Below are 19885 nucleotides of genomic sequence, written 5' to 3' on the forward strand. Positions count from 1 at the left end.
TTTTTCTTTCCAATGTGAAAATAAACGAATGCAGTTTTTACAAGACAACAAGCTCGAATGCAAAATTATCTGTTAATTTTGATGCACGAGTGTAATTTTTATGAATATTTCCTCAGTAAACAAAGTTAATGTGGATTCATTTTATTTCTATTATATTTTATTACACTTTTAATTTTATTACTTATGTTTATTAAATATAATTTGAATATCTTAGGATGTCAGGAAGACATTTTATGTCTAATTCAACACGAAAAGACTGAAGAAAATATTTTTTGGAAACCATGCAATTATCGTTGAGTGATAATTGCACACTGTGCAATTACCGCTGTAATTTTTCGATAATTGCACACTTCAAACGGAGAGATTATCATACGAAGGAAATATTCAGAGTAAGAAGTACCGAGCCCGGACCGAACATGATAATCACGTAAAAAAGTGGGGAGGAACCACGTAAAATAGACGTCGGCCCAACTGAAAGTCACCCTTTTGGCCACAGCAAATTCACGTCTATAAACGACATACGTGGACGTCACAAAACATTCAAACTTAAAAGTGCGTTTTTCAAAAGTGTACAATACGGTTAAAGAACAGTATATTAAACGAAATAAACCAATATGAACGTTCTAAGAAGCACATATTTAATTCATATATTTAATTCATATATTTAAAAGCAATAGTTTAAAGAATGAAACGGCAAAACCTAAATCAAGGCAAATGCACACAAATATGTCATAACGGATACACAGAAAATTACCTTAAAGAACGGACTAGGAAATTGGAGAAACAAACTGGAAATGCCACAACAAAGTAGCGTAATAATCCCGTGATTTGACCTAAGTTCTTGGTTAGTTATCCTCATTCAATGTATTCATATCTTAGAACTTAGAATCAATAATCGATAGTTTTTCGCTTAATTATATCAGACTTTATTACAGGCTCGGTAGTAAGGGACTCTATCTGATTAAGTTAGGTAGACAAATTTAAACGAAATGTTTTGTCGGGTATACAATTTAATTTTCGCCCGTTTTAACCAATAATCCTTAAAGCATCATTCGGCACGCCATTTCCCATAGTAGCATGCTGCACAAGCGAGCAATGCCTCTATCTATACGTATAACTTATGATTCATGTCACGGAATATTTGTGTCGTCTTGGACTAATGGAAACGTTTAATGAGCAATGGAACTGAAAGCTCCTGTCTGGTTCAGTTAGTTGTTAAATGATCACACCTTTACTCATAAGATTAAGCAATTGAGATAATATAAAAACGAGTTGGCTTTTAATGTGATATAAACTAATAACCCAAACATCGAAAAAGTTTCAATAAATCCCTATACAAGATAGAAAGAACCGTTTTCGATTAACAACTTTTCCAAGGGACTTCGCCTACCTACAGGATATTCAACTCATTGAAAGCAGTAGTTTCAATAAAGCTTGGTTAAAAACCAAAAAAACGATTATGAAACGGCAGCAAATATATCATCAGTGAGCCGCCTCTGTTAATTGACAAATTGATATGCGCTTCAATAATAAAAAGCTAAATAGCTCTGTTTAGCCATCAGCAAAAGATATAACAGTAAAATCGTCCTTTTAATGTCCAGATTAGGGAAATCCTCGTTTAAATTGACCGCTATGTAAACTAAATAGAGACCACTCCGAACAACATACAAAATTGATAGTAAATTAAAACGCTAAAATCGTAGTAAAGCGAATGCGAAGTGGTCTAGGTAATTTTATTTTCATGATATCCGGTACAAAGCAGGGCCGCAACTCTAGATAGAACTAGCTGAAAAATGTTACAGTTTAACTCTAAACAGAGTTTGCATGCAAATGTTGGGTTAAATTCTCGCTATTTGTTTCATCTTGTTATACATCAATCTGTAATTTAACTGAAATTGACGGAAAAATAGTCAAACCGTGAATTTTCGACTGAACATCCAACATATACAGTGTAATGATTATCAGATGAAAACATGTTTATGTAAGTTAAGTAAACCGCACAAGCCCTGTGCATCTAATTACGATTTATGAGACCGAAACATTCTATCAATAAACTTCACTGAACCTCAGAAAGTTGCTGTCCGCTAAAGCATCACCTCAGAAAGGAAATCGTTTTTATTAGTAGTAACAAATTGGAACGACGGCAAAACTAGTTTAGTTAAATTATTCAGTATTAATTTATATTAGTATCAGTTTAAAAACTAGGAGGGACTGTGCTTTTGATTATTTGCGGATGCATGCAATTTTCACATTGCAGACCTACTGCTCTATACAGATTTTAAATGATTATTATTTTTTAAACGTAACATTTTTTTTAAATTGATTAACTTTTTCCAAGACAAACACACAATTTCATGCGTAAATAAATTAGCTGTTTTCATATATTAGTTAAAGGGTTCGACATACCATATTTTAATTTAGCTTCTCTGGAAGTAAATTCGCTGCTAGGTTTACGCATGTACCCAAAAATATAAACGAAAGTTAATAGTTCTTCCATAAATCCCTTATGGTATTCTGGTTGTAACAGTTTTTACTTTTTTCACTTCATTGACTGTTTGGTCAACTGTAATCAGAATAAAATTATATTTCCCCAAACGTTATAAAATTTTCAATATTTGTTATCAAAATATGCTTCCGTTTAAGTACAGTTCTTACTATTTATAATATAATGGTGGGTAGTAACATGACCGCTCAAAAATAACCGATCATTTTCACGAAATCTTGCGTATACCCCCCAAGAGTCTGCAGAACCAAAAAAATTTTAATCAAAATTATCGCGAGCAAACCCACAAGAGCTTGAAAATTACCGATAAGATTCATTAAAACTGGTTTATAATTCCATGGTCCTCAAGAGATTCACTGAATTGAATTTATGCAGGTTTAAATAAAAATATATGTGAAGAAAAAGTTTTGAACTTTGTATGAAAAAGTTTCCGCATAGAAACTTGCTACTTTTTATCATAAAACGTATCAACATTACCTCAATTTTAGCGTGGAGATAAAAAAAAATTACTTTTTGGGATTTCTAAATATTATTCACTTATTTTTTAAAATTATTTTATTCTTGTGTGATAACTAAAATACAGGGTGATTCAAAATTGGCGTCATTCCTCTGGAGGTGTTGTCTGACGCTGTTATAGTAGTACAGAAAAAATAGTAAAAGAAATTAGTTGTTATTAAAAACTGAGAAATTTGCAAAACGCTATATCAGAAATACGGCAGCAATGTTTTTCAAGGTAATCTGCCTAATTAACATTGCGCAAATACCTGTAGTTTCGTAATTATTTAAAGCTCCGGTAACCATGGAATTATACAGACTGATAATAAAGTAGACAAGGATAAACGGTAAATTCAACAAGATTTGTTGACGAAATGTCAACCTGTTCTCATAACCTCGAATATTGGTGTTTAAAAATAAACCATAGAACACCAAACATTCGAATGGTTAACTCCAAACAAGCTAGTGCCTGTGTAATCTCCTTATTATCCACTCTTATCAAGCAGCTTCTCGTATTCAGTTAATTAACTCCTGCTTCATTTGCATCTCCTTGTGCCGTGTGTATCGTACAAATGTGGTAGGAATGTAGCCTTTCCTCGGTATTTATTTGGTGCTTGGGAAAGTGTCAGTTATTGTGCTCTGAGTGCCCCTGGAAGGCCCTGATTCGGTTATGTCCAATACGTGTTCCTCTGTGCTTGGAACCCGAACATCTATCGTCAACTATCGTCCTGGAACCACTCTCCTCGCCCTTTGTTGGCGTGAGTTCTTTCAGCTTCTGCCATGTTACTGTAGCATTTCCCCTGAACTAATCGCATACCGGCAAATTCGTGAAAGGAAATTCAAAGCAAGTCACAGTTTGACAAATTATTGTTATTATTGACAACGGCTTCACCTGTAACTATCTGTTAATGACAAAAAACATAATTGCCGCTGTGCCTCTTCATCAAAAAATTGTAGAAGAGAACTTTTTTGATATCAAAAATTTTCGTAATTTGAAGCAACGATGGCAATTTTTCTTGTTGAATGCTTAAGTATTCCAATATGCTACCAATTAAACATGGAACAATTTCAAAATAATGCTTAATAACAGAGTTGAAATTCAATCTTCAACTGTTAATATCTTCTAGAAAATTTCGAAAAAAAAAGTTTCAATATTTTTCTCCTACTCCCCAAGGGAGCCTCTATCACCCCTTAAAAGGATTAACGCCAATTTTGAATCACCCTGTATAGGCCACAATTCATTTGCATTCTTGCTAAACTCAAAATGTCCCAGCCCAATATGGTAACAAATTGTTAACATTTTAAGAACATTTCAGCTTCCGAGGGTCGATGGATTGTCTCTAAAATACCAATTTATCAATTCTCAAGCAAGCGCAACATTTTCTACTATCTGGAACGTAGACACCTTCGACATTTTACGTAAGAATATTAGCTTCTATATATCCAAACTGTTTGCCTTTGGGCTATGTATCACTTTGCAGCCAATAATGATGCCTTCATGTCAATAATTTCCAACTTTTTCGGTAAAACTTTTGATAGTCTGTAAAGTGGCGCGTCTTATCTAAGTATTTACCTTTAGAATTATACCTCAAAACAAAACAAAATATTTTGATTTCATTTTCTTACATTTCGGTTTCATCATGGTAACGGAGCACCAGTCCATTATTACACATAGCTGTGAATGATTTAGTGCACATTATATACATGCTTTGAGCTACAGCCACAATCATAATTTAATATTTCTGGTCTTTTCATAACTCGTACATATAAAAAAATGCTTCTCTATTTAAACATTCAACTCTATGGACATAAAAGACGTCTCTCTGTACTCGAATTCAGATTTACTCAGCCGCTTCATATAATTTGAAGTGATACGTATAACAGCCTGGACTAGATGAAAAGCACTTTTACAATTACAGTCGACATACTCTTGTTCCTATTTGTCTTCGTCACTTTGAAGTGGAAATTGTTCGCCTACAATTACTGAGCCCATTGAACTGAACACGGAGACATTGTTAATTGCATCGCGTTCTCGTACACTGAAATTTGCACTGGGATGATATTAAAATTACGACTCAGTTATTATATAATTATGTAGTGACGGCAATGTGATATTAATGTAATTTCTTGGGTGGAGATTGCGGACAAATTTTTACTTCTTTAAATACACTTGATTTGGTTTCAACATAATTGTTTTGAAAATTATTGTCTTTCAAGAATAAACAGGGGATCAGGAATTGAAGGACTGACCAGAGAAACGAATTCTAAAGTTTATTAGAATTCTGTATGTACTGTAAAGCTAAGGAAAATTTTCACAAAAGATCCACTTTCACTTACATTTCCACACTTTCGAACCAACAAAACTTTCGCCAACTTAGATCAAAATCATATGGTAAATATTTTAACTCCAGTAATATTTCCAGAATGAGATTAAATGGTCCGGTTTGGTTCTACCCATAGTTTCATCGACTTTATGTCTATGTTATGATCTGGGATTTTCTGCCCGAAATAAATCCACTGAAAGATCTTGCATGCAAAACTGAGACATTTAGCGAGTAGCATTACATATTATGGAATGAATTGATAATTGTGTAATCGATATTTATTGGTCGTACTCCGTATCCTCATGAGAGTCTTACAGCTGAAAACTACACAAAACTTCTAGACGTTTGGGTAATTTTCACTGATTAGATCTTCTGTGTTTTGCGTTCAAACTTTTCAGATTGTTTAAAAAGTTTATTTTACTTCTACAAGTTTCCTCCTCTTCGTGGACAAAGTTGTCGGGCGATTTGCTAAAGGTCGTAAAAATCCTGAGTAAACTTCAACGACTTACTTAATTAACAATTCAACTTGATACATTTTTTGCACCAATTTAGTTGATCTTCATGTTGTATAATAAAAGACGCAGTTTTATCTTCGAGAATAGCAATATTTGGCAAAGAAAACGCAGCGCCTGGTAGTTAGTACACGTTTTTGTCCTTTAAGCTTAATTTCATGTTTGTATTATCGATTAAGGTTAAAATACAACCAGGAGAAACGAATAGCCAAAATTAAACCCCACATTCGCATGCAAGCTCTGTTTAGATTTAAACTGTAACATTTTGCTTCTGGTTCTATATAGAGTACCGCTCTGCTTTGTAGCGCACATCATGGCAATAAAATTACCTGCGCCACTTTGCATTCTCTTTATTAGCTTTTTAACGTGTTAATTCACTATCAATTGTGCCTGTTCAGAGTCGCATTCATTTAGTATAGGTAGGGCACTTTATACACGAGAATTGTCCTTATTTTACGAATAAAAAAGAAGATTTTAGGGTTAAATGTTTGTTGTTAGTTAAACCGAGTTATTTACTGAAACCAATATGAAAGTTGCGAATAAAAGGGAGGCTCAACGAACTGATATTTATATATTGGCTGTTTAATTCGTTCTCATAGTTCTATTGAACTTTATTTTAGCCACCCATTTAGTGAGATGGCAGCTCTGAAACTATTAAAGGAAAAAGCGACTTAGAGTCGAAATTAGAGTTTTTGGTAGTTTTTTTTGACGTAAATGCATAAGAGCTAGTGACAATCTTTAAAAAATATTTTAAATAAGAATTGAGTGCCATATAAATTAGGGCACATCAGATTTTCATACATTCGTAATTATATTAAATATAGTCCAAAAAAAGTTTGTATTTCAAGTTTCTGTTAATTCTACTTCATACCAGCAATGTAAACCATTTTTGCAAACAGTGTGTTTATTACATTTCATTTGTGTGATGCATAATTCGTATATCTGTTATATAAAATTAATAAGAATTACTAATAAAATGATTAATTTTTAAACCATGCTGAGAATACACAAAATACTTCGCTGACCATTTCGAAGTGTTTAAATGAGTATAAGCAGGATTAATTAACACAAATGCTGATATAATAAATATATTTTGTTTATTTAGTGTGATAATAATTATCCAATGAATTAGAAAACAAAGCTCGCGTTTTAAAAATTTTATCAAACCCGCGGTTTAAATAACAGGATATTGATTAGTTTATGTTTAATTAAAAATGTAAAGGCCTAAAAATGTACCGATAGGCAGAGGTAGAAAAGTCATATACGAATAAAAAAGGTTGAATGTGGGTTTATTTTTTAAACCCAAATTAAACAATGGTGCTGTATATTTTTAAGAGTTTTCCCTGCATTCATCTGGTAGTTTTCTGTTCTGTTGCTAAACTTAAAAATATTTGAATAAATAACAACAAATTTGATGCGATTATTAGACTCGGCATTATCATGATTTACACAGAATTAATTAAATCAACTTATTCATTCATGTTATGAACTGTTAAATTATGATTAAAATTCCTATTAACTCCTAGAATATTACCAAAAAAACGTTCAAACTATCTACTCATATGAAGTGGTTCTATTCCATTCTATAATATAGTGGTGTAATCTTATCAACGTGTTTGCAAAGTTGTGTGTAACAAAATCGGAAAATGAATGTTTCCGAACTATACCACCATATTTTATCGGAAAAATCTTCTAATGCTCAGATTAAAATATATCCGTGTGCTTTGCCTGAAATTTATATAACAATGCCCGCAATAAATTCAAACGATCGCTGCAACATTTACAAAACAAATAAGATATGAAGCGGCGTGGCAATAAATTTCTGTAATTCCTACGAAAAACCGCTCCACCGCTTCGAATGTTACTGGCATGTATTTTGATATTGGTTCTCATACCTGTACCAATAGAAAATTAAAAACATGTCATTAAAAACTTCATATAATTTATGGTAAATAAAAGCATGAAAATGTGGAAAAATATTGACAATAAAATGAGGGCACTAAATAATTGTACGTCTTATTGAAATTAACTAATTTTACTTAGCCAGCTGTAGAACAGTTCACGCTCTATTTTCGGTTAAAGTCCCTAAATTAGAACCAAGTAAACAATGTTATAATAAATAGTTAAATCAAAAGAAATTCTACAGCCGGAAGACGGTCAGATGAATTAAGCACATTATTAAAATGTGCAATTTTATGTTCAGCATAATATGAAGTTTGAGAATGATAGACATTAATTACTTTAGCGAATGATTTTTCAGTTAAATCGCTTTTAAATCAATTGCGTTAAATTAGCAGTTATTTAATGAGTCAGAGAAGAGCTAATGCTGAAGAGTGTCACTTTTTCGGTGATTTTACCGCTGATCGATTTTATCGTCGATTTATAGCTTTATATGCAGTATTCTTTCATTAACTATACTAGAAAAGCGCAATGGTTAATAGGCTTTGTGTCATGAATGAAGATATGTTTATCGTAATGTTAGTTTTCCGGTGTTAATTTCTTTCCTTCTAATAATGAACAATAATGTTGACAAGAGTAGGAGTTTTTCAGTAAATCACAGCAATAATTAATTTTACTTAAATTATCAATTATTTCTGGTTTCATATATAAATATAGATGCGAATTAAAATATTAAAATATATGATAAGCATTTTTAATATCTGCATAGATACGCTCACGAATAAAAATAATAATATCCATTTGTCCGCCAACATTTTTTGTGACTGAGTGCATTTGATATTTGGATGCGAGCGCCGAAGGAAGTGGGTTGAATATGAAAAATATTAAATTTGCACAAGTAACCTTAAGCCACATTGCGGAATCAAATGGTTTCATAATTGCTTAATTAACAAATTAAAAAATATAAATAATATCAAATAACGTCTGACGGGTTTAAGTTGAATATATGAGACGCATGAAAATTGTTTCTTAATTTCTATATGAGAATCTGCAACTTGAAAATAATGGGTTCAATACAAAGTGTGAAATAATGAGTTTAGTTTTCAAAAATGACTGAAGATAAGGCCTCTTCTGATGTGTGATGAAAATGTGGTCGTATTGATCTTATGATAGTCCCATGGTAATAAAAGCAGAACTAGTTAAAAATTCCTAGTGAAAACCAATCTGAAATTTTTAAAACTTTTTAACGCCTCTTCGGTGTTAAATAACAACATTTCTGCATGGTTTTATTCGGAAACGTTTCCCAAGTACCAATTTAATTCAATTGATTTTACAATGGCTGAATAGAAAATCTAGCGTGGACATAATTTACACATACTGTGCCAGAGCGTTTGGCAATGTCTCACAGGAATCCCTTAAATAAGCTGCATACGGAATTCGGATTCCATACTGTCTGAAATATATATTTTTTTAATGCTTGAGTGATAAAATACTGAGAGCGATTGTCGATGTGGTTATTTTTCCGCTACTTTTCAATTTTGATAAAACTACTAAACGGTTTGATGTAATCAAACGGGTTATCATCCAACATTGTCAACAGCGATTTTTCCTGACTTTCACGAAAATGTAAGCTCAGTACGCGAATGACCAAATGTTATTCAGGGTAAAACGTCCTCTGCAATAAATACCCTATCAAATAACATCTAAACATATTTCTAATATAATTCAAAAGCTGATGGAATCATATTATTTAAAAGTGGCTGAGCGAAGAATAATTTTATTTAAAAATTGTGCTTGGCTCTGTACTATTATTTAGACCTATTCTGAAACTTTCCTCAAAAGGTGTGTTTGTTTTAGAACAATATCCTTAACAATCATTATATTCGAAACATCACCAGATATATTTGCTATAAATTGCAAACGAATTATATTAGTAATGAACCAAATTAAATAATTCTAATGAAATCAGTGGTGTATGTGGTGATCAATAACCAAATAATTTACCACTTATTTAGAAATATTAGCCCTTAATTTATCTTAGCTGGATGCATTCAGCATTCATTGAGCAAAAATCGACCTCCTTCAGATCCTAAATTGATTGAATAAAGTTACTAAAAAATAACAAAGCAATCACTATAGCTAGAGGTTAGGGTAACCACGTACTTCATAATTAACTGATTATGTTATGAACTAGGTCTGGGTAACACTGTGTTGTGTTGCGCTTTTGAGTTGTTGTCGCTCTCTCGGTTACTGAGTTATAAGTCATTTATTAAAGCGGATTAAAGCTTTACGATACCCGAAATTGGAATTTTAACATCTAAAAAACGGGTCATCAACATTTTTTATCAGTAACGTTTTACCACATTGTCCAAACAACTAAAAAAAATTAAAAGGTCAACATTTTCCCTGCAGCGTTTGGTTGAAAATATAGTATTTTTGGTTTTTGCCCTAAAACGTATGAAACTGGAAGTTGTAACAAGCCTTGAAAATTCAATTTGTCAATATTTTTAAGTAAAAAAAAAGAAGTAATGCGTTTTTTGCGTCATAAGAATTGAGTAAGAAGAACTTTGTTAAAACTGCAAAGGCCTGAAATTTTAAAGAAACTTTAAAAATCTACAGAACGGTGAGGGTGGTGACTTTTCCAAATAATTTTTTGCAAACTTGCACTGGTCGTTTTTTGAAGATAATCCGAACTAGTTTCGGTAAAAAACTAATTATTTGCTTTTTGTGCCAAAGTAGGAGCTGAAAAGAGTTTTCCAAAATCCCTACGAAGCGATGAATACGAGGAAAATTTTCTAACAACATTAATTCTGTAATTTTTTTGCTGAAAAGACCGTATGATTGTCAGAAAATCATCAGAACGGCTTTTATGCGCTTCCGATTAAAAACTTTTAGTTTTGTGTTCGGTTTATGAGAAAACTTCAATGATTTTCTTAAAAAAACGGAACAAATTTATTTTCGTTTTTGCCCGAACTGGAAGCTAAAAAAAGTTAATACAAAGCTATAAATTTAAACGCTAATTTTTCGCGTAACTGACCTCCAGATTGCCAGCATTTTTAAGCGAAACTACAAAATAGAGCGTTTTTGTGTTGAAAGTAAAGCAAGAAAAAAATTCAGTCAAATCTGAAAAAACACATTTTTTAACAAACTCTATGGTCTTCAGAGGCATGGGGGTGACGAGTTTTCCAAATTATTTATTATAAACTTTCGCTTATTCTGTTCTTTGTTTGATAAACAATCATGCGATTTTTCTCCCAAATTCGAAGTTGGAAAGGGATTTGAAAACTTTTTACAAAGCGACGAAGGAAACGAGTGTTCTAATAAAATATATTTTATAATTTTTCGCGGGAATTACGTAAGTAAAACTTTGGAAAATTGAGCGTTTAGAGGAAAGAGTAACTAACTAAAATGGAAAAATTCTAAAATTTTGAAGAAACCAAAAATATTAGTAATAAATAGTCCTTAAAATAAATCTAAAAACAACTAAAAGAAGGTCATTAGCATTTTCCCAGCAAGGGAACTGAGTTACTGCGCCGGTGCGTTGGGTTGGCGCACCAAGCCATTTGCGCTGCACTGCGTCAACTCCTAAAAATTCACTAGGTAACCCAGGCCTATTATGAACGAATAAATATCAGGTTAAAAACTTATATTATATGCTGAAAAATTGTATATGTTTATACAAAAATTAGGTTATGGTCCATTTGAGGATGGCGTTCCTGTATAGTTATGTGCACTTATTATTTTTAATGAGAATGGTCGAATAAAACCAAACCAAAGTCTAAATTTTGCGACCGACACATGAAAATATTCATCCAGTCGATATGTCAACAATATAATTATCAACTTCAACACTAAATAAATCCACTAAACATTAGGATGAAAGTAATATCCATTAGTTACAGTTTATTTTGTGTAGTTTCTATATGAGCGTGGAAACAAATACACATTCTATTTATGCATTGCTTATTTCGATACCACAGGGATCTTCAGGCGTCCCAATTATACGACCTGGAATACCGGGAAGTAAAGGAGAACCGGGCCAACCTGGAGACTCTGGGCCCAAAGGCGATAAAGGGCAAATAGGGTCTAAGGGCAATTCTGGCTCTAAAGGAGAGCGAGGAGATCGAGGATTGCCGGGTGAAACAGGAAGCCCAGGAGTTAAAGGTAACGGTTTCTATTATTTGGGGCATAAAAAGCTAATTTTACTAAGCCAAAGCTTCTATTCCAGCAATGATGAAAAATGTGCAAGGCTTTTTACTCAATAACCAATTATTCTGTTTTAACAGTCATAATCATAAAAAAGTTTTACTGCATAATGGTGGAAAATTTAGAGCATATTTGAACTCGTATAATAATTGATTTTGATTCTTTACTACGAAAGTAACATTGACTAGCATCAAGCTGTTGATATTGCCGACAAATAAAAACTTTGGATATAACTAAGTATACTGAAAATGATTTTTCTATTAATTAGGAGATTCGGGCATTGACGGATTTCCTGGCACGCCGGGTACTTCTGGCGTGAAAGGTGAACAAGGACCACCGGGTCCACCAGGAAAACCAGGCGTTTTAACCAACAACGGTTCCACAACAATTCTGGATTGTCCACCAGGGCCAGCCGGTGTGGATGGTAGACCAGGTTTGAAAGGTAAAAGCAGTTAAACACACGCCTTATTTTTAAAACCATTTTTAATTGGGCTTAAAATGCAAACAAACTGTTGTTTTAAACTGTTGAAGAGCGGCATTGATTAATTTTGCTTCTTCAGTAATCGTAGTAGAGTTGAGAATCAATCAAATTAATTTTGAGTGAAATCAATGTAAAGCAAAGTGCAGGTTAGTTCAAGTAATTTAAGACGGTGGCAATTGAATGAATTTCCTTCAGATCAACGGAAAGATTTAACGGTATTTATCCAAAGTTAATTGAAATATGCCCAATTTCTTACTTATATGGACGTCGTCAAAGAAGTTCGAAGCAGCCAGAATAATGTCGCAGTAGAAAGTGGAGGCAATTAGCGTAAAAAGTGGGTCACAATAAACGTGTAAAACGAAAATAAATTGCAAAAGTTGAAGATACATTTTGAGCAGAAGATGGACTTTCTGGAACTGTGAGGACTTTAAAGCAAAAAACAGTAGCATGCGAAAACAGGAGGTAAAGGATGTTATTTTGTGGGACCACGCAGGAAAACTGTGTGGAGATGAAATACAATTTAGGAGATTCAAAAGAAAATTATTTCCATCCCCATGAAGTTTACAACAATTTTATTAAAAAATTACTTGAAGGTTTCAAGTCGAAAGATCTACTTCGGCTCGAAAAGTCCTCGCAAGTGACTCTGGGATTTGATGAATGACTAGTCACATCGAAGTATGTGGGATGTTTGTCGCGTGTTAAACGACTGTTATTCTGTTATTCCTTAATAACATAATATTTAAACCCAAAGCAACATTACCGTAACAATTGGGAACGTATATATCAATCACTAAATGTACAGCAACTCAGTAAAGTAAGGTGTTATGAACAAAAAAGTTTTCCAATGCATTTGATTACACTTGAAACTAGCTGGTATCAAACTTTGCCCCTACATCATCGATAACAACCTGCCGAAATCTCCAAAGTTTTATTTTTCAATAAATGTTCCTGGCAGAAACTTTAAATCAAGCGTCTAATGCAAAATATACATTTCCAATATTTCGTTCAAGTTTTGTTAGTTATTCGAGCCGTTAACTTTTCCGGAAGTTGTTCGTTACGTTTCTTTTTTTCTTCGAACTTTGCCGAATGCATCGTGCGAACAAGAAACCGAAATCCACGAAACGAGACGAGAAGATCGTTGAATAGGAAATTTTCAATGCGGATAATCAGCGAAGAAAGTAATGGATAAAATTCCATTTCTCCTAAACGAAGGTTCCCGAAACGTGCGTCAGTCAGTGAGATTTTCTAATTTTAATTTACAACCGATGTTTCTCGGTCTATTTACTTTTTGTCAAGCTGTTCAATAGTAAACTAATAACATACAGTTCAAAATTTTTTACGGGATTTTTTCAGGCATGAGTATGATATGAATAATGTTTTTCAATTTGAGTCCGTTTATTGGTGCAGACGCTTCAAAAACTTGAAATATCTTTAAGATAGAGAGTATGATATTCAACCATTTGGGAGAGTAAATTTTGCATTTTATTACCGTTATTATTATGTACTTCCTTGTTATTAACTTTGTTCTAAATTTTTAATCCTCCTATGTTTAAGGTGCAGAATCTCTTTGAGACTCTTCAATATTCAACAGATGTGTTGTGTTAAAAATATGTGAGCATGTTCAAAAAGCCCCCTTTGTCGTAAAGATCTTCTTAATCAGACCAGCATGAGGTCTATATAATTACGCTAATTTAGCACCTGAGGTGTGTAAATTCGTAGTGGGAAAGAACAAGACTCGATATAGCTATATTATAACTCGATATTTAATTAAAAAAAAATACAAATTCACATGTGGGAAATACATTGACGTTCACACGTATCACAAATTTAATATTTCCAAGCCAAAAAATATCAAATAAGCTCGCGGTGTCCAAAATAATGAAATTTGCCAATTCCTTTAACAAGAAACGATTTCGGTTGGAGATAACATCTACCAAATCAATCGATCATAATACATAATAGTTTCACATGGAAACACATTGATAAATGATATCTCTAACATATTGGCAGAATTGTCCGACGCCATTTTAGCTCATCCTCATGGGACACAGCGTTAATTCGGCTTATATTAGGACTCTGAATTGATAGGTTCATATTATTTACATAGAAATATTTGGAGAAATTGTACAGAAAAACTGGATCGGTAGACATTTTCCGTACGAGACCATCACAAAATTTACTGGTTTTTCGAATTTAGTAAATCATCAGAGCTGAATCGAAAAAATCGAGAGATGATTGCTTGTTTCAAAGCATATTAAAACATATTTGTTGAAACATTACTATGCTAGCTGCATATGTTGGCATATTCTATCCCAATAGAGAGTAAAACATATTTGAGCACTGTCCATTGGTTTATATTAGGTCTAAAGTAGATAGCATGTTGGATACTAATCCATCTTTAATAAAATACTTATAATATCATATATCAATAAATATCATCGATTAACCATCAAAATGACAAGTTTTGAAATCAAAGGTTAAAATCAAACTAAACGAAAATATGATTGGTTGGTGCTGTTTTTATCGTGCTGTACAAAATATTAACAGTTTCTTTACATAATCGTTTCTGAAGAGTCGATTCGGATTACGCTTTGAGCTGTTAGAATGAAATATATGAAAGGATAAAAACCCATTTGTGAACTGGCGAGGAGTTAACGGTTTGAATCAGCAGCAAAAATCCGCAGAGATATGGAGAATGTATACGTCCTCTATTCTCTGCATTTCCAGCCTGTGTCAAGAACATTTTTGGGGCTATTGAGAATGGAACTGATTCTATTCTGTGGGGTTTTTCGGTTGTATTCTGGTGGAAGTGCTTGAAAAATAGATGAATGGCACTGGCGCAGATTTAATATACTTAAAAACCTAATGGATTATTGATTGTGCTATGGAACATACTTTAAATATTTGATCAACATTGAGTTGGAATGAACTGCTTAATTGTGATAAAAGCGTAACTAACTTTTATTAAAATTATATCAAACTTCAATTATATCAACTGCATAAATTACCATATAAAATGGTGACCTAAAGAAACTTTTACTGTACGTTACTTGTGATAGAGTGTTTTATAGGGATGGGCGGTATTTAACGTAACCGCTAAAATAAAAGTGTTCCAGACGTGTATCTTGTAACCGCAGTTACACTTTGCGAAGTTAACCGGTTGTTTTTGGAACTGTCTTATAAACCCCAAAAAGTGGTTCGCACCAGCACAAAACCGATGCGAAAATAGTTACACATTGCGTTGATGATTATGTTTATCACCTTTCGTCTATAAAAATTCCTGTTCAGTTCTCCAGGAATCATCTTAATCGGTCAGATCAGCGAAATGTTCTTTCGGTGATGATATAATTCAGCATTTTTAGTCTATAAGTATTACCGTTAATGTGGATTATTTAATATCATAATATTTAATATCATAAACGTCAGAAGAACTAGACTTACTAAAAAGCGTACGCAAAAAAATATTCTAAAATGTTAATTCATTTTTTCTACTCATCACTATTTCTACTTAAGTGACAGTGAAACTGCAACGTTGTAACCTGTTCCAGAAAAATAACCGTTTAGAGCACCTCTAGTGTTTTACGAAATACACATAGATTATAGGAAAATAGCAAACTGTTACGTCATAAATGCTTAATGTAAAACAAAGAAAATAGGAAGAACAAAAAGATTGCAAAAGAGGTTCTACAAAATTTGAAAAATATATAAGTAACGTAAAGTAAAAGGAACTTTAAAGTTTCCGGTTTTAGATGTTCTAATCAATGTTTCTCAACTATTAAATGGGTTGTTGTTATACACTTAATTTGTAATCGCATGTGACTTACAATATTACGTGCATGAACAGCCGAATATTTAACCAAAATTCAGAAGTTCAAAAATTCAAAGCTGCATTTCCTATCAAACAGCAATTGTCAGAATTTTATCCCTGCGTCCTTGTCTTCATTTAATGGGATATTACTTCATTACAAAAACGGTCATCTCTCTCTTGACTAGTCAAAATGTAAAATGGCATGGACATTTGAATATTGATAATATTAATTTTGTATTTGCAGGTGAACAAGGAGAACGAGGACCTCGCGGTTTAGTGGGGCCTCAAGGGCTTTCTGGGGAGAAGGGAGAATCTGGAACAGATGGAGCCTTGGGTCCAGTAGGACCACCAGGCTCCAAAGGTGAAAAAGGAGAAAGAGGTCCTGCGGGCGAAATATTTTTACATAAAGGGGACCAGGGAAGTGAACAAATATTGATTCTAAAGGTAAGTTTCCAACTGGTATTTTGTCGTAAATTTTATATTTAAATATTGTTATTAATGTACAATATATTTGCCATCGGAAAGTTACAAATTGCAACCTAGCAAGGAACTGCGTTAAAGAGAAAAAGTAAAAAATATTATGTGTGCAAGAAATATATTGCAACTTTGTACATAAACAAACCCATAAAAATAATATTTACAAATACTGGTAAGATAAAAGTAGAACTATGTCATGAAAGTTAGTAATTTAAAGAACATCCGAGTCGTTAAAATATTGATCATATTCGCAGTCTGAATATGGATTTGAAGGGCGATATTTCCTGACGGTGGACCTAAAGACAAGCTCGTACGCTATTTTAAAGTTCTTATCTAACTTTCTTAATATTATAACAATGAAGAATGGCGCTATGTATCCTAAGAACAGAAAAACGATCGATGTAATGTACGGTAAAGTAGATGCATGAAACGAAAAAATTTCTAGATAAAGTATTACTATATGTAGCGTCGTGATCACCACCATGAAAGGCGACCAAAACAAAACATATATTACAGATACAGTCAGTGCATACGATATTTTTAAGGATGCAGGAGGATATATTTTTACAAAACGTATAATATACAAAATAGCTACTATTAACGCAGAAACAAAATAAGTTACCATCATAATAATGATGTTTGCAGATGGGAAAGAAAGTACAGATGCAATGCTTACAAGATAAGCACTGCCTATAAAAAACGTATATGCTTTTTTATATTTGTTAAATATAAAATTGCAATTAGCAGAAAGATACCAGTCTAGTGCTAATAACAAATATAGTAAAAACGTGTTAATTTGGAAGATATATAGTATTAATAAGAAATTAGAAAAAATGTTAGGTGAACTAAAGTAAGTAATTTTTGTGCTTAGCAAATGAAACACAGCCATCACGAGATCCTGGGCTATAACGCAAATTAAACAATTTAATAAAATATAATTTGTTCGAGTCCGCATGCACTTGAATTTACATATTGCGTACGAGCATAATCCACTACTACATATCCTTAAGGTGGAAATAATGTAGAAGCCAATAGATATTATATACTCTACAACATAAGCATTTAGGTCCGAATTGTAGTTGACGTCAGCTTCATTAAAAGCGTCTTCGAAGACAGTGTAGTTGCTTATAGCATCCTCCATTACGGTATTAGAGAAATTGCCTAAAATTATGAAATTTACTTTATAAAATACCTAGAAATCGAACCATCTACAAATGTAAATAAATCGCTTAACTACGCGATCCGTAAGATAGATTAGCTGGCTTGCCTTAAAAGTATTTATTATTATCATCAAGGTTTGCAAAGAGACATCAGGGTTTTTAAAACTTAAAAAATGTCTCGTGTGAAATTGCAAAGTTGATGATCCTTTTCGGTATAAACCTCATCGCTGTATCGCTGAAAATATTTCAAATCGTTAGATCACGATCGATTATACCAGTAGCCACATTTTCAGAACAATCCGAAGTCGCGTTTTCCCTGCGTCACACGCGCCATTAACCGTGAGCCACCCTTTAGACATTATAAATAAAGTATTTGCTAAATTTTAGCAGGAAAGCATGAAAACGGTAATTTCAACATTATTTTATGCATCTTTATTCGTAGACATAAGACACAAGACAATTTTAAATGACACACAATAAATAACACATTCGGTATTATTTACAATCACTTATTCCTATTGAAATGTAAAAGCGCTTGTATATGCCTAACCATTTGAAAAGACGAAACAAACAAAAGCAATATGTTTGCTATAACTTCAACATGGCTCCTGACATTCCTATAGAAAAGAGCTTACGATACAGCAAAACAAATTTAAATTTTGACTTGTACATATAGGTATATCGAGTGCCAGAAGTTTTATGTTCCGGATGCACATTTCAAGATATGCTTTGCACATAAACATAGCTCTCAATTTTTTATATTTTCCCATTTTCAAGGTAAATGCAGATTCCACCGAAAACAGTTTAATTGTATAATTTACAATTGCCAAAGCGCGTTCGAGCCAAATTTAACACTCTGATTGTTCTTATGTACTTAGTATTTAGCTACTTGGTCTATCAGAAAAGAGAATATAAATAATGACTATTGGTTTGTAGAGAAAACTTGTGAACGGATATAATGTGAACGGAAGACTAAAAAAGAATAGGACTTTATGATCATTTATTAATTTAAAACATCAAGACATGAGGCATTTAATTTTAAGAAATTTACCTCTTTTAATTTACACAGGGTGTATTTTATCCGATTAGTTAGCCCTGAGATTTTGCAAAACGTAAAAGGCTTGAGAGTAATAAAGTGAATTTGGTGGTATTAAAATTCTAAAACTTTCAGCTTTTTTCCAAAATATACAAGAAACGACAAAGGTAGCTAGATTATCAGATCTAGACTTCTATGTTTGGCTTCCATATTTGTTTTCTGTAAACGTGTATGTTTGGAATTCTTTAATTAATTCGTTCAACTCATTATGTGTGTAGAATAAAGTTTTGAAAGACTCTCTGTACATAACCTTCTAATAAAAACACTAAACTTTTTATGTTATTAAAATTAAAATGTTATTAACTAGGCTAATAAAAATTCTTTAAACTTTTGCTTAAAACTTTTAAACCTTTGCTTGCTTTAAACCTTTGCTTGTTTGCTTTTGGAAACAAAATCAATATGATATTGTGAAGAAACGGTTAATGTTTGAACCAAAAAAATTAATAATTAAAACTCTTTGACCTAATTTCGACTGGGCTTTAATATTTTCGACAGTAATCGAAATTATGCAACTTAATAAATATCCTTGTGCTCAGCAGCAAAATGTGCAAATTTTCTCTCACTTAACAGAAAGAACAATAAATAAATACAGAAACAAAACAACACCATTAAGTTGAATACGAAACGAAAATGGTTAAGCGGAGCAAACGAATAAGAGTGTGTAGGTAAATAAAATATTGCAAACTGTTAAAAAAAATTCAGATTCAGAACGAATCGGGCTATTATAATTTATTATTAAAATACTTAATATAGGTACAAATAACGAGATGCGGAAATTATTTTTAAATGCTGATTTTCTCACTTCTTATTTTGCTGCATTTTTGTGATTATTAGTTATTAATGTCAATTAATTATTTGACAATTATTATTTATTAGTGTTATCACGATTTTAAAGTATTAAAGGCAGCTTTCAAATATCTGCAG

General features: G+C 32.5%; 2 protein-coding genes and 1 long non-coding RNA gene across 9 annotated transcripts in view; 1 reads left to right on the top strand and 2 right to left on the bottom strand.

Moving 5' to 3' along the window:
• The window catches only part of LOC109534506 (collagen alpha-1(XVIII) chain), a 180217-nt gene that overhangs the window by 111658 nt on the left and 48674 nt on the right, over nucleotides 1-19885 (top strand). For all 7 annotated transcript variants that reach the window (XM_048669107.1, XM_048669103.1, XM_048669104.1 and 4 more), the window contains 3 exons: nucleotides 11714-11897; nucleotides 12208-12381; nucleotides 16473-16672. In XM_048669107.1, the coding sequence (XP_048525064.1) occupies nucleotides 11714-11897; nucleotides 12208-12381; nucleotides 16473-16672 (558 nt within the window). The remainder of the gene's footprint in view (nucleotides 1-11713; nucleotides 11898-12207; nucleotides 12382-16472; nucleotides 16673-19885) is intronic.
• Nucleotides 1-19885, bottom strand: part of LOC125505389 — a 111286-nt gene that overhangs the window by 14994 nt on the left and 76407 nt on the right. The gene's annotated exons all lie outside the window — the stretch shown is intronic.
• The window catches only part of LOC109534507, a 5381-nt gene continuing 2302 nt past the window's right edge, over nucleotides 16807-19885 (bottom strand). The window contains exon 2 of the mRNA XM_019900223.2: nucleotides 16807-17866. Coding sequence (XP_019755782.2) covers nucleotides 16917-17846 — 930 coding nt within the window. The 5' untranslated portion in view covers nucleotides 17847-17866 and the 3' untranslated portion in view covers nucleotides 16807-16916. The remainder of the gene's footprint in view (nucleotides 17867-19885) is intronic.

Source organism: Dendroctonus ponderosae, unplaced genomic scaffold (assembly GCF_020466585.1).
Source record: "Dendroctonus ponderosae isolate FM_Combo_2020 unplaced genomic scaffold, Dpon_F_20191213v2 Dpon_F_20191213_8, whole genome shotgun sequence".
In the NCBI taxonomy this organism is placed as follows: Eukaryota; Metazoa; Arthropoda; class Insecta; order Coleoptera; family Curculionidae; genus Dendroctonus; species Dendroctonus ponderosae.